Source organism: Canis aureus, chromosome 5 (assembly GCF_053574225.1).
Source record: "Canis aureus isolate CA01 chromosome 5, VMU_Caureus_v.1.0, whole genome shotgun sequence".
Lineage (NCBI taxonomy): Eukaryota > Metazoa > Chordata > Mammalia > Carnivora > Canidae > Canis > Canis aureus.
The window spans coordinates 19,159,685-19,173,909 of NC_135615.1; the positions used below are offsets into that span (position 1 = coordinate 19,159,685).

Genomic DNA, 14,225 nt, shown 5'->3' on the forward strand with positions numbered 1-14,225 from the left:
TGGAAAGCATATATTTGAAAATGGGGGGAAAAAGGCTCTCGTATTATAATGGGAGTTCAATTCCCAAGGAACATTTTTATGTTATATGAACATTTTTATGTTATAATTCCCTGATTATGGTTTAATATTTTTATACCCCTATGAATTATATTAAGTAGAAAAATGCTCATTTTGTAAAGCTTGAAAGTAATTTAGTGGTCAGTAGTAAAGCAGTGGTTCAGTAAATTATGATTTATTTGTGCGGTGGAATATTATATGGGCTTTAATGGGGGAAATTTTTTTTAAATTTTTTTTTTTTAATGGGGGAAATTTACCAATAAGAGGTAATTAAGTATCCAAAGGAGGTTGCCATGTATAGGATAATTACATTTTTTTTGTAATTACAAAAAATTACATATATATATATATAGTTTATATATAAAAATTTATAGAAATATATATATTTTATATATATATAAAAGCCAGCTGTTTAATAAAGGTTAATTTTGAGTGGTTAACTCAGAAGAGGTTGGATTGGGGGAAAAGGAGTAAGAGGAGATTTTCAAGTGTAACATTTCTGTGTTGTTTTTACTATAAGCATTATTCCTTTTGCAGTTTAAAAAAAGGATTTTGTGAGTTCCTTATTCTGTTTCTTTAGGTAAAATTTGCAGACAGTGAAATGGAGAGATCTTAACTAAGTGTACAGTTTGCTAAGTTTTCCCAAATTTGTACAGCTGTGCATCCAAGACCCACCCCAATTAAGATAAATGTCCATAATTCTCCCTGATTCTGTATAATGTATTTCATTCTTTTTAATAGCTGCATACTTTTTTTTTTTTTGAAAGATCTTATTTATTCATGAGAGACACAAAGAGAGAGGCAGAGGCATAGGTAGAAGGTGAAGCAGGCTCCCTGCAGGGAACCCCATGCAGGACTCCATCCCAGGATCCTGGGATCACGACCTGAGCCACCCAGGTGCCCTTACCTGCATACTTTTTAAACATTGTTTTCATCCATCTGTTGATGAACATTTAGTTTTTTCTTGTTTTTCATTATTACCAACAATAAATATTCTTAGGATGTTTCTTAGTGGACTTACATAAGCATGTCTACAGGATAAATTGGTACCACATGTAATCACTGGTTCATTGGTCTAGGCATATTTTAGTGTGAGACGTATTACCTTCTCAAAAGTTTTACCAGTTAATGTTCCTAGCACTATATGAGAGATTCTTTTTTTTTTTTTAATTTTTATATATTTATGATAGTCACACAGAGAGAGGCAGAGACACAGGCAGAGGGGAGAAGCAGGCTCCATGCACCGGGAGCCCGACGTGGGATTCGATCCCGGGTCTCCAGGGTCGCGCCCTGGGCCAAAGGCAGGCGCTAAACCACTGCGCCACCCAGGGATCCCTATATGAGAGATTCTTAATCTTCCATTCCTTTTTTTTTTTTTTTTTTTTTTAAGATTTTATGTATTTGACACAGAGATAAAGCACAAGCAGGGGAACAACAGGGAGCCCAATGGGGGATGAAGACCTGAGCCGAAGGCAGATGCTTAATCAACTGAGCCACTTGGGTGCCCTTCAATCTTCCATTCCTGCTAATACTGGTCATGCTAGCTCATTTAAAATATTTGGATGATGACTTAACTTTAATTATTTTCTGAATTTAGTACCCTTTCATCCTTTTCTTTGTAGTGATCCAGGCTATTCATTAGAATGTTAAATATGTTATAAAATACAAATGATGGGTTACGATAGAAAAGTACTCAAAAAATCATTTAGAATTATAAATTCACATACCTTTCACTTCTAAAAGGAACAAATCAATTCTTTTTTTTTGTTTTTAAAACTCATTATCATTATTATTTTATGACTTTCCAGTATGAAAAATGAGGAAGTTCTTACACGTAAGTTTTATCTCCCCTAACCTCCACCAATTTTATTAAACTCCACCAATTTTTTGTTTACTGTGTTAGTTCTTTAGCATTGTACAGGTTTATAATGTTGTTCTAGAAGCACAATTCAAATGGATGCTGTGCTTGCTTTTAGTCTGACTAGGTCATTCCTGAGTTCTTTGTCTTGATTATTCCCATGGTTGGTGAGTACAGTCATTTATCAGGTCTGCAGCAGTTGTTTCCCGTCTCCAAAGTAAGTATTCTCATCTCCACTGTATTTACTTTTTTGCTTGAGAATTGCCTGTTGCCTTTATATTTAAACAATAGGTTGGCCGATTATAGTAGTTTCAGGTCCCAGGTTATTTCCCTTAGCACTTTGTCGACATTGCTTTCACAACATTATGGCATAAGTGTTGCTGTGAAAACATCAGAGGCCAAAAAAATAAAAAAAAATAAAAATCCTCTCCCTCCCCCACCAACAGCATCTTAGTTTTTGCTTGGACATCTACAAATTCTTCATCACTGAACTTAGGAAACTGTGTTAGGATATAGCTTGATTTTTATTATTCTCTTTTTTAATAAAAACAGTGTAACTTTTTAGCTATAAGTTGGCCAGTAGTTCTGTGAATATTTTTCTATATTCTCTATTATGAAACACTAGGGGCCGCCTGGGTGGCTCAGTTGGTTAAGTGTCTGCCTTCAGCTCAGGTCATGATCTCAAGGTCATGGGATAGAGCTTCACCTTTGGCTTGGCACTCAGTGGGGAGTCTGCTTCTCCCTCCCCCTCTACCTCTCCCTCTGCTCCTACTCATGCTCACTCACACTCTCTCAAGTGAATAAATAAAATCTTAAAAAAAAAAAAAAAAAAAGGGGGCATCTGCATGGCTTAGTGGTTGAACGTCTGTCTGCCTTTGGCTCAGGTCGTGATCCTGAGATCAAGTTCCGCATCAGGCTCCCCATAGGGAGCCTGCTTCTGCCTCTAGCTATGTCTTTACCTCTTTCTCTCTGTGTCTCATGGATAAATAAATAGAAATTTTATAAACCAAAAAACAAAAACCTAGGACTCTGTAGGTTGGATTTCCAGTGCACATACTCCCTGTGTTGGGGCATCCCAAGACAACCCCCACGTTTGATGATTGCCTAGAAGGACTCACAGGACTCAGCATGTAGTTGTGCTCATGGTGAAGATTTATTACCCGAAAGGACACAAAAACAAATCTGCAAAAGGAAGGGTGCATGGGGCGAAGTCCAGAGGAAGCCAAGGCACAAGCTTCCAAGAGACCTCTCCCCTATGGAGTTAATACAACATGCTTAATTCCTTCAGCAACAAATTGTGACAAGAGTAAAATAGTTGTCTAGGAGGGCTGCTTATTAGAGACTCAGTGGCGAAGGTTTTTATCAGGCACTGGTCATGTGGGCACCCTCTGCCCAGCATGTACCAAAATTGCAGGCTCCCAACAGGAAAACAGGTGTTCAGAACAAAGCACGTTGCTTGTACAAACAGTTTAGGAACAATAATCCACTCTTATCATTAGGGGAGGTTTTTAATACATGGTGGGAACTGTTTCCCAGTCACGTTTCCAGATGCCAGCCCAGGGTTGACCTTGCAAGCAGGCCTTTCTAAAAATAGCAGTCGCAAGCCTGTTGTGTTCTCTCTTATTTCAGAGGCTTTCTTCTCATTTATTTTCCAGTTCAATGTTTTCTGGATTTTTTATCTTGTTTTTCTTGTATCTCATTTTTGAGTTTGCCTTATAGTTATTTTTGAAAATATAAAGACCTATTTGAAAATTTTTTTCTTGGGTTTTTTTTTTTTGTCTTTTTTTTTAAGATTTTATTTATTTTATTTTTATTTTTTAATTTTTATTTGTTTATGATAGTCACAGAGAGAGAGAGAGAGAGAGAGAGAGAGAGGGGCAGAGACACAGGCAGAGGGAGAAGCAGGCTCCATGCACCGGGAGCCCGACGTGGGATTTGATCCCGGGTCTCCAGGATCGCGCCCTGGGCCAAAGGCAGGAGCCAAACCGCTGCACCACCCAGGGATCCCTTTTTCTTGGGTTTTTATTTTATTTTATTTTATTTTTTTGCTACTACCTATATACAGGTCCCATATTGGATGAGTCTTTTCTGCTTACTACTCACAGAATGGAAAACAGTTGCATTCACATAGCTTCATCTAGTTTGCAGTTTGCTCAAAAATGTTATAGAATGAGTAAAATGTGTGCTTAGACAACTAAACAGATGTGTTCTTCAGAAACATCTTCACCAAGTTTTTCCTAGTGGCACCTTTTTAATCCTGGTGAGCAGAGCCGATAGACCGAGGCTCTTTGTGAGCAGTTTCAGCTCACAGCTTTTTTTTTTTGTACGGAGCTTTAACTTTTATTTCTGCTTAGTTAACTCTGGTGAGGAGCACCAAACTTGGCTGCTATTTCCCTTCCCTTAGCTACTTCTAGGCAGTTTATCAAGATTTGCCAGAGAAAACACAAATGCCTGCTTTGCCAATGCTGACAGTCCTGTTTCTCATTCAGCTTTCTCTGCAATGACTGGGTCACTGGCAAGACCTTCTCAGATTCTTGTTTCTCAACCTGAACCCCAGGTCTGGGTTCTAAGTAATAAATACTTGATTAAGCTTCAGGAGCCTTTCCTTTTCAGAAGCATTCATACTCTGTTGAAAAATTAGGTTTGATCCAAATTTCTCTGTGTGAGGCAATTATTCCTCCTCAATGGGAATATAGCTGTTTCTTAGTTTTTTTTTTTTTTTTTTAACAAATGGCATGTTCTTCTCAGATTGTTGGTTTTTTTCCTCCATTTCTACAGACTTCACATAAAGAAATACGCTCTTAGTCTTTAACTGATCTTTTACTGAAGCTCAATATCCTATTACTATTTAAAATATCAAAACATAGATTAAACCTTATTTTAGATAGTGAACAATTTTAGAAGTAATTTCTCACCATAAATTCTGGTTCCCTCAGTTTACTTAATATGATATTTAATATACTAATCAAATATATTTTAATGTTTAAGGTTTTATCATTGGTAATATAATGAGATTGAAAATATGATTGTAGATGGTATCAATATCAACTTTATTGAAAAACTTAGAAAATTGAATGCCAGGCTCCTTTTTTTTTTGGACAAAAATTTATTGAGCTCCTACTACACACCAGGTGTTGTTCTAGGTATGTGGAATAAAACATGTAGATCACTAAATCTTCATATCTAATAAAACAAATTATTTAAATTCAAACTGATGACTTGATTTTGTCTTATGTAAATTTTGTTTTGTTGACTTCAGGGACCTTAAGTTAATTCTTAGTTGACAGGCGCCAATATAGGTCGGAAGAGGAAAGCTTCCTCTGAGTTGCCAGGCTCCTTTCAATAGGAGTTTTTTTTGATGTTCTATCCCAAACAGCATTTTGTAAAGACTGCATTTAGATTAGTAGAATTTTTTAGGTCAATGTCAAGGATATCTACATTTTTTTATTAGAGCACTTTTTGACAAAAATCTCAACATATTTTTAGTAGGTTTTCTTTCACAACTGAATAATTAATGTAGTAGCATAATTCTCTTGAGATCCAAATGAGGCTGGATTCACTTCTCTCAGCCTGCTTGATTTCCATCTTCATAGATGTTTTGCTAGTATTAGCACTTTAATATTTCAATTACTGCTTATGTATGTGAAATAATACGGTAAATGCAATAGAATATTCAAGAATTTCACAAAAATTTATGATTAAGTACAGATGGCAGTCCTGAAAAGAAATATTTGTTGGCATGAAATAATATACAACATCTTAAAATTATACTCATTATCTCCTTTTTGGTATGGAATTGTGAATATGTGCAGTTAAAAAATGCCAAATGGTAAGTTTGTATTTATATATCTTAGTGGGACATTCTCATAATCCAGTTCTTTAATTCATAGACATCTTATTTTTAAAGCTATTTTGTCAGTTTTTTCTTTATCTGAGTACCTTCATACTATTTTTTTCTCCTATCTATATCACTGTACTATCAGAAAAATCCTCTTTCTTTAATGTTGTTGATTCACTTCTTTATTATTCATAAGTATTGTAATAAAAAACCAAGCTTTTAGCATGTTTTATGGCCCTGCATCAACTCTTATATTTCCTTTTATCTTTGCTGCCTCAAACTCTCGCTTTCAGCAAAGCTGAATTATACCTTGATACTTGCATATATGGCATCTTATGTTTTTATACAATTGGTCCTAGTGTTGAGGGATCCCCAGGACCACTCCCTGGCTTGAGGACTCTCCAGGGTGACTCAGAGAGAGTCATCACTTTATGCTGAATGCTAGGATGACTCAAAGGATTCAGCATATAGTAGTACTTGTGATTATGATTTATTACAGTGAAGTGATCTAAAGCTGAATCAGCAAAGGGAGGGGGTACATGGGAAAAAGTACAGGGAAAACCAGTTGAAAACTTAAAAGAATTCTCTTCCACTGGGGTCACAGAGGAAACAATTCCTTTAGGAACAGGTTTGACAACATGTAAGATGTTGCTAGCCAGGGAAATTCATTAGTGGCTCAGTGTCCAGGATTTTTATTTGGATCTGGTCATGTAGGCACTCCCTGCCTGGCACATGCCTACTTTCTGGCTTCTCAGAAGGAAAGTCATTGTTGACCATAAACTGTATTATTTGCACAGATGATTTAAGCAGAGTGAGCTATTCTTATCAGTTAATAGTAGATATCCTCCTGAAATCTAAGTTCCCAGATGGCACCCAAGGGCCAGCCTTGTAACCATGCTATCCAAGGAAAGGATAGTAATTCAGGACTGCTATATTAACTCTTTTTTTCTATAGTCTGTCTTTCTGTCCTCTTCATAAAATGGTTATTCCCATAAAAACATCCTGATTAAAATTATAAGGTTCCATTTCCCAAGACATTTTTTTGAATTGGTGTTATGTGTAAGACCTAAGGGTGTTACAAAGATGAATGAAATGCAGTTGGTTCATTTAAAAATGGGAAACTTTGGTCTGACTCAGACTCAAAAGTGCTACAGTGAAAGCATGAATGAAGTACCATCAGAGCACACAATAAGAGGTACTGCGTGAAAGGAAGTTGGTAAGGATTTTCTTCAAGTAGTTATTATTTCAGTTGAACCTTGAAGGTGAATAGGCATTAGGCTGATGAGGTAAGATGATTAAGAGTGAGGTAGAGAGAAAGCAAAAGTATGGAGGCAAGAAAATGTAAGGTGCTTCATGACAAAGTGATCAGGTTTGGCTACTTAGTTGCTTTTTCAGAGAGGATAGTGAAAGATGAGGAAGGTTGAAGAAATTGGAAGAGGCCAGCTGTGAAGTGTAAAAGATTTTTTCCTTTTAACTAAGAAATGTTTAGTTTTTTTGCTAAGAACATAGGAGACAAAGAATACTAGTAAGCATAAAGCTGTTTTTCAAACTGCATGGAGATCGTGATCCATTAGTATGTTGCAAAATCAATTCAGTGTCTTTTTCTTAACATTTTAGAAAGAAATGGGATATTTCATAATGTATGATATTGCACTGCCCATACTGAAGGTGTTCATGAAACATTTGATATAAATATGTGTGTATAAATGTGTGTATACACATATACATACAAGTGTACCGAGTTGTAATACTAAGTGCATTTCTAACTGGGTTACAGTCAAAAAAGTTTGAAAAAGATTTTAGAAGAAGATAATTATAAGACTGGAAACAAATTAGGAAGCCATTTCAAAGTGTTTTATTTCCAACAATATGGTAACCTAGATAATCTGAAATTGTTTCTGTCATATACACCTAGAAATACTAAATAAAAAATAGGCCATAAAATGCACAACTGAGTGATTGAGAATGTAAGTGAGATATTCAGGGGTTAGAATGGAGAATAACTTAAAACAACAGTACACACGTGAGCTAAATTTTTGGGGTTGGAAGATGTGGGAGAAGAGGTGGTTAGTCTCCTAAATGTAGGGGCTTTCCTTCTAATAATAGGGTGTGAACAGCAGGAGGTGAGAAATATCACCTACCAGTCAGCACAAGGCAATAATTAAAGAGTTGGATCTCTCTTGTCTTTTTAAATTTTATTTATTTATTTGAGAGAGGGAGCATGCACGAGTGCGGGTAAGCACAGGGAGGGGGAGAAGCAGACTCCGTGATGAGCAAGGAGCCTGACACTGGGCTCCATCCCAGTTCCCCGAGATCATGACCCAAGGTGAAGGCACCTGCTTAACTGACTGAGCCACCCAGGTGCCCCTGGATCTTTCTTACTTAGAGTCTACGTTGAAGACAACAAATCTGTGAATGTGGAGCTTTGGTTCTCTACCTTGTAAAAGTTTAGAATTCAAAATCATGCTGCCCAAGTAGCATGAAACCCATAATCTTGGAAATTAATATAAAAATTTGATCTCAAACCAATTCCTGAGAGGTTTGGGGAAAGCCAGGCAAAATCTTCCTTGAGAGGCACATACTTAATCCAGGCCATTCTCATGGTTAAGAGCTACATTAGGATTCATACTATCTAAAGTAAGAACAGCATATACCACAAATGGAAAGATCAGGTTTCCCCCCCAAACTTTAGCAGATTAGAGCTTTCTGGTAGAGACTTTAAAATCAATTTTCTTAAAATAATTAAAAACAAAGCAGAATCTGGGATCCCTGGGTGGCGCAGCGGTTTGGCGCCTGCCTTTGGCCCAGGGCGCGATCCTGGAGACCCCGGATCGAATCCCACGTCAGGCTCCCGGTGCATGGAGCCTGCTTCTCCCTCTGCCTGTGTCTCTGCCTCTCTCTCTCTCTCTATGTGACTATCATAAATAAATAAAAAAAAAAAAAACAAAAAAAAAACAAAGCAGAATCTAAAGTATAAAAGATCCTTTTTTTTTTTTTTTTTTTTTAAAGATTTTGTTTATTCATGAGAGACACACAGAGACATAGGCAGAGGGAGAAGCAGGATCCATGCAGGAAGCTTGATATGGGACTCAATCCCGGGACTCCAGGATCATGCCCTGGGCTGAAGGCAGGCGCTAAACCACTGAGCCACCAAGCATCCCAAAAGTATAAAAGATCCTAAGAGGAAAAGAATAGAATTGAAAAAAATGTCTAGAAATGAAAAGATCATCATTAAAATAAAAAACCTGTTCAGTGAGTTAAATGGTACATTAGACCCGTCTGATGGAGATTTATTGAAGTAGAAGACTCGTAGGAGATTATCTGGAATGCAGCTGAAATTGATGAATTAAAAATGTGAAGTTGAGTCAAGTCGAAAATAGTATGAAAAGACACTTCGTAATTTGAGTGAGTTGCAAATGTAGAGACTAGAAATAATGGGAGAAACAATATTCAAAACTGTAATGATTTAGAAGTTTTCGGAATTGTTGACAGATTTAAGAAGTACAGTGAGTCTGGGGGTGCCTGGGTAGTGCAGTCTGTTGAGTGTCCAACTCTTATTTTCAGCTCAGATCGTGATCTCAGGGTGGTGGGATTAAGACCCACATCACACTCCACACTCAGCATGGAATCTGATTGGGACTCACTCTTTACCTCTCCTCTGCCTTTCTCTACCCCCTCTAAAATAAATAAAATCTTAAAAAAAATCAAAGGACAAGGAGTCTAAAGCCAAAAGTAAAAATAGTTCCACGCCTACTTCAGAATGAAACTGGAGAGTACCAAAGCCATAAAGAAGATATGAAAACAGTTAAAGGTAAAAAAGGCAAGGAGCTGTATCAGTAATCAAGGTAAGAGCTGATATGTGTCCAGTGTTGGAGGATGGTTCCAGAAGACCTGTCAGAGAATTAGAGGTGGCATGATTTGGTAACACCAAAAATGTTGAATTTGAGGTTTTAGGAAGAAGGGATTTAAAATGATGTTGATACTTCCAGTTTGGTTATCGAGGCAGATGACAACACTTAGTTCAAGATTGGCAACAGAAGGATGAAAGATTTGGGATGTGCCAAGGATGAGGGGGATCAGGGTAAAGTAACATTGTTTAGGACTTGTTGAGTTTGAAGTAACTGTGAGAAACATACTTCTATGTGCAGGTGATTACAAATCCCAGTTCAGAGTCTAGAAGAGCCAAACGTGAGAATACACAGGTCATTATTGTTTTTTTTGTTTGTTTTTTTTTGTTTTTTTTTTTTTATGATAGTCACAGAGATAGAGAGGCAGAGACACAGGCAGAGGGAGAAGCAGGCTCCATGCACCGGGAGCCCGATGTGGGATTCGATCCCGGGTCTCCAGGATCGCGACCTGGGCCAAAGGCAGGCGCTAAACCGCTGCGCCACCCAGGGATCCCCACAGGTCATTATTGTTAGTGATGATTGAAATCCTGAGATTGCCAAGGGTAGAATGCAATGAGAAGAGAAACAGCATGTTTTGGAACATGAGGAAATGGACCTCTTTTTTTTTTTTAAATTTTTTATTCATTTATGATAGTCACAGAGAGAGAGCGAGAGAGAGAGGCAGAGAGAGAAGCAGGCTCCATGCACCGGGAGCCCGACGTGGGATTCGACCCCGGATCTCCAGGATCGCGCCCTGGGCCAAAGGCAGGCGCCAAACCGCTGCGCCACCCAGGGATCCCCAGAAATGGACCTCTTTAAGAAGAAGACAGGGAACAAGCAGTGAGAATATGAGAGACAAAAGAGTGGCATAAAGCTGAGGAGCTCAGTGAGATTTTACCATCTGGAGATCACGGAAGGAAGATAGGGCACACTTTGTTCCTGCAGCAGGGAATTGTGACAGCGCTCGTGAGATGTCAACCATGGACACACATGGGAAACTCGGCGCTTGAAGTCTTTATTTGGGGCTGATCACATAGGACACTCCCTGATTTCTGAAAAAGTCTTTCTATTAGAAGTGATACTCAGGTGTTAGTGGTCTAAGGAATGAATGGAAGGTGAGAAATTGGAAAACACTAAAAAAAAGTTGGACAGTAAAGGAAGAATCAAAGGCATCTTTGTCTGATATAAAATGTGAATGGTTTACCATGCAGCAATATACCATTTGAGAAATATTTTTGAATTCCTTATAAGTTGTCTGTTTTAGTGTTTGAAGACAAGACCTTTATTTTTCTTCCCTTCTGATGCTATTATGGAAACAGCAGTGCTCTTTAAATGATTAAACTGTTTTTGGTGCCACTTTATTGCCTTCCACCAGATGGACCTCTGTCTGTTTTATCTTTTCTCTAGTGTGCCTCATCCCCCTCTTTAAACTACTTTCTGTATATTTATCCCTTTTTTCAGCTTGCTTTTTCTTATTCATTAGTGGTGTCATTTTGGGACAGTCAAGAGTAAAAAAGTTATTTAAGATTTATATTGAAACATTAAAAAGTTTGGTAGGGGTTAGAGATGTATTACACTTAAAATTCTTCATCTGACATCCCTAGGAAGAATATAAAAAGGCAACGTTGTGAAGCAATTGTTGGAGCACAGTGTGGCAATGCAGTACTAAGAGGAGCCCATGTCTATGTTCCCGGAATTGTGTCAACTTCAAAATGTAAGTCTAATGTTTAAGCCTTTCTGTACACTAAAGGATTCTTTAAAATCTATGTACGTTATCAAATGGAAAATTTATTAAACTGCCATTCAAAAAAAACCTACCATTCAGATGTATTTCAAATTTACTTTTATCAGATATTTTCCAAGTTTTACATTAGGGATAGCCAGCAAGAGATTTATCAGATATGGTCTAACAAATTGAGCATCCATATATTTTTTTTTTGCCAGTTTTTTTTTTCTTTCCATAAAAGAGTGTGTGAGATGATGTTTAGAGGATCGTTATTGATTAATAGAGTGTAAGATGTCAGTGGAATTTTATTTTGTTTCTTAACTCCATTGCCCTCAGACTTCTGTTGTCATTTGTGAAGGTAACTGTTGGAACTTGGGATCTTAATATTGGAATAAATTATAGCCAATATTCTTAATTTACTCACTCAATTGATGACATATGCTTAATAACTGTGGTTCAGGCTTTTTGGGTTTGAAATCAAGACACATAGGTTTTGATCTACTGGGAATTTATTCAGTCTATGGATTTTAGTTATGCTATCTGTGAAAGAGATGATTTGACCAACACTAGAGTGTGCTAACCTGCCCGCTGGCCATGTCCAGCCTGTGGCTGTTTTTGCATGGCTCACAGCTAAAAATGATTTTTCCATTTTTAAAAGATTATTTTAAAACAATACAAAGAAGAATATGCCCAGAAAACTTATGTGGCTCATAAAGCCTAAGGTGTTCACTTGCCTTTTATAGAAAAAGTTCACTGACCTTTGATCTATGTGATTTGAACAGTCCTTCTAGCTCTAGTTGATAGACTACTCACTATTGCTATCAAGTTAATGGGTTAGACAAATACATGACAGGCTAGGTCTAAGAACATGGGAGTGGGGGATACCTGGGTGGCTCAGTGGTTGAATGTCTGCCTTCGGCTCATGGTGTGATCCTGGAGTCCTGGGATCGAGTCCCACATCGGGATCCCTGCATGGATCCTGCTTCTCCCTCTGCCTGTGTCTCTGCCTCTCACTCTCTCTGTGTCTCTCATGAATAAATAAACAAACCATGGAAGTGGGATATAATTTCCCATTATTTAAAGTCACTGGGATTGGTTACTGAGAATAATTTAACAAAAATATGACAAAACCTAGACTTAATCAGCCATATGAATCCATGCTGTATGCTGTGTAGTTTCAAGGTGTTCTGAGTATATACGTATATATACATAGTTGTGTGTATATATGTATACATACATGCAAATACATATATATGAATAAATATATGTACTTATCATGAAAATCTCTGCTTTAATTGCTATAATAGGAAACCTGCAAAGAAATAACAGGATAATGGGATTTAGAAACATTTCTTTGAGGGACTTTAGTGTACATTTTTGATGAATCCTCTTAAAGGAAACTTGGAACTTTGAGAATTGAGCCAAAGATACCAAAACTTTTATGAAGTTGTTTAGGGAATGTTCAGTTTGGAAAAAATAAATAGATATCCTTCATTTTCTGCTTAAAGAGTTCCAGTTTAGATAGAATGTTTTTGAAGACTTTTTTTTTTTTTTTTCTCCTAGAAAAAACAGTCTTCAGTTAGATATATTATTATGGAACATTTAAAAGTAAAAAGTCAGATTTTCTATAAGGATAGAGTTAATGAGCCAGTTTAGACCTCTTCATTCCCATTATCCATGCCCTTATTTGTCCTGGTCTAGCTTAAAGAATTTTCACTATTCTTCTACCAAAATATAGCCTAATTAGTATAATCTGATTTTCTTCTTTCTTAGTTATGAAAGCTGGAGATGTTACTTCTGTATACTCTGATATTAAAGGCAAATGTAAGAAAGGAGCCAAAGAATTTGATGGAACAAAAGTATTTCTTGGAAATGGGATTTCTGAACTAAGCCGCAAAGAAATCTTCAGTGGGGTACCTGAACTGAAGTATGTTATCAAGTGTTTGGGGGAAATCTGCATTCTTTTTGGTGGTTCAAGTTAAAAGAAAAAAAACAATGTAAAAAATATATCTAGTTGCATTATAAAATTTTCTTGGTATAAATTTGACTGGAAAATAATTGTTCAATGCATATTTCCATGGCTTTTTAAAAAACTGCTTTTAGGTAAAAGAGTAAATGCTGAGATTAGAGGGCCCACCTAGGTAAACAAGTAGTCACATTGCAATTGTCAGTGTCAGTTTTTCCTTTTGAATTTTATTGATTTGAAAATTTTTGCGTGTTTTGGAGAACAGTACTCATCTTGATGAAGGATGAAGTATGTGATTTATCTAGAACTGCTTAAACAATCTATTTTTATGAAAGGAAAAGTTTGATTTTAATATAACTTAAGAATAGTTTTTATTAATTTTTTTTTTTTTTTTTAAACCAGAAAGCCAGCAATTACATGGCTACTTGCGGTCAAGAATTAAGATTTGGATCTCAGGTGTTTGGTTAGCTCAGCCGGTTGAGCGTCCTACTCTTGATTTCAGTTCAGGTCATGATATCTCTCTCTCAAATAAATAAATCTTAGATAAAGAAAAGAAATAACATTTGGATTTATTCAAACCAAATTTAAAAACAGTTTTAAATCTTCTTGGGTTGCTACTGGCTCTAAATAAATTAAATCTGTGGACAATCCAGAGTCTCATTTTGCTTCATAATTTCAGCCTGTGTAAGGAGTTCTGTAGACAGCTCCATTACTCCATAGTTGACAGCTGATGTAGACATGTTGAAAAATGAATTTATCCATGTAGAACTGGACCACATTCCTGATTTCCTGGAACAGTTTTCATGTTGCAGCAATTTGGGTTTATAGTTGAAATTAATTCTTCTGAAGACACAGATTATTGGATTAACTAAGTGTAGATAACAGCACTTTCC

The 14,225-nt window shown here is 36.7% G+C and overlaps 1 protein-coding gene across 3 annotated transcripts in view; it reads left to right on the forward strand.

Moving 5' to 3' along the window:
• The window catches only part of NSUN6 (NOP2/Sun RNA methyltransferase 6), a 57,516-nt gene that overhangs the window by 6,952 nt on the left and 36,339 nt on the right, over positions 1–14,225 (forward strand). For all 3 annotated transcript variants that reach the window (XM_077897031.1, XM_077897030.1, XM_077897029.1), the window contains exons 4-5: positions 11,245–11,354; positions 13,140–13,293. In XM_077897031.1, the coding sequence (XP_077753157.1) occupies positions 11,245–11,354; positions 13,140–13,293 (264 nt within the window). The remainder of the gene's footprint in view (positions 1–11,244; positions 11,355–13,139; positions 13,294–14,225) is intronic.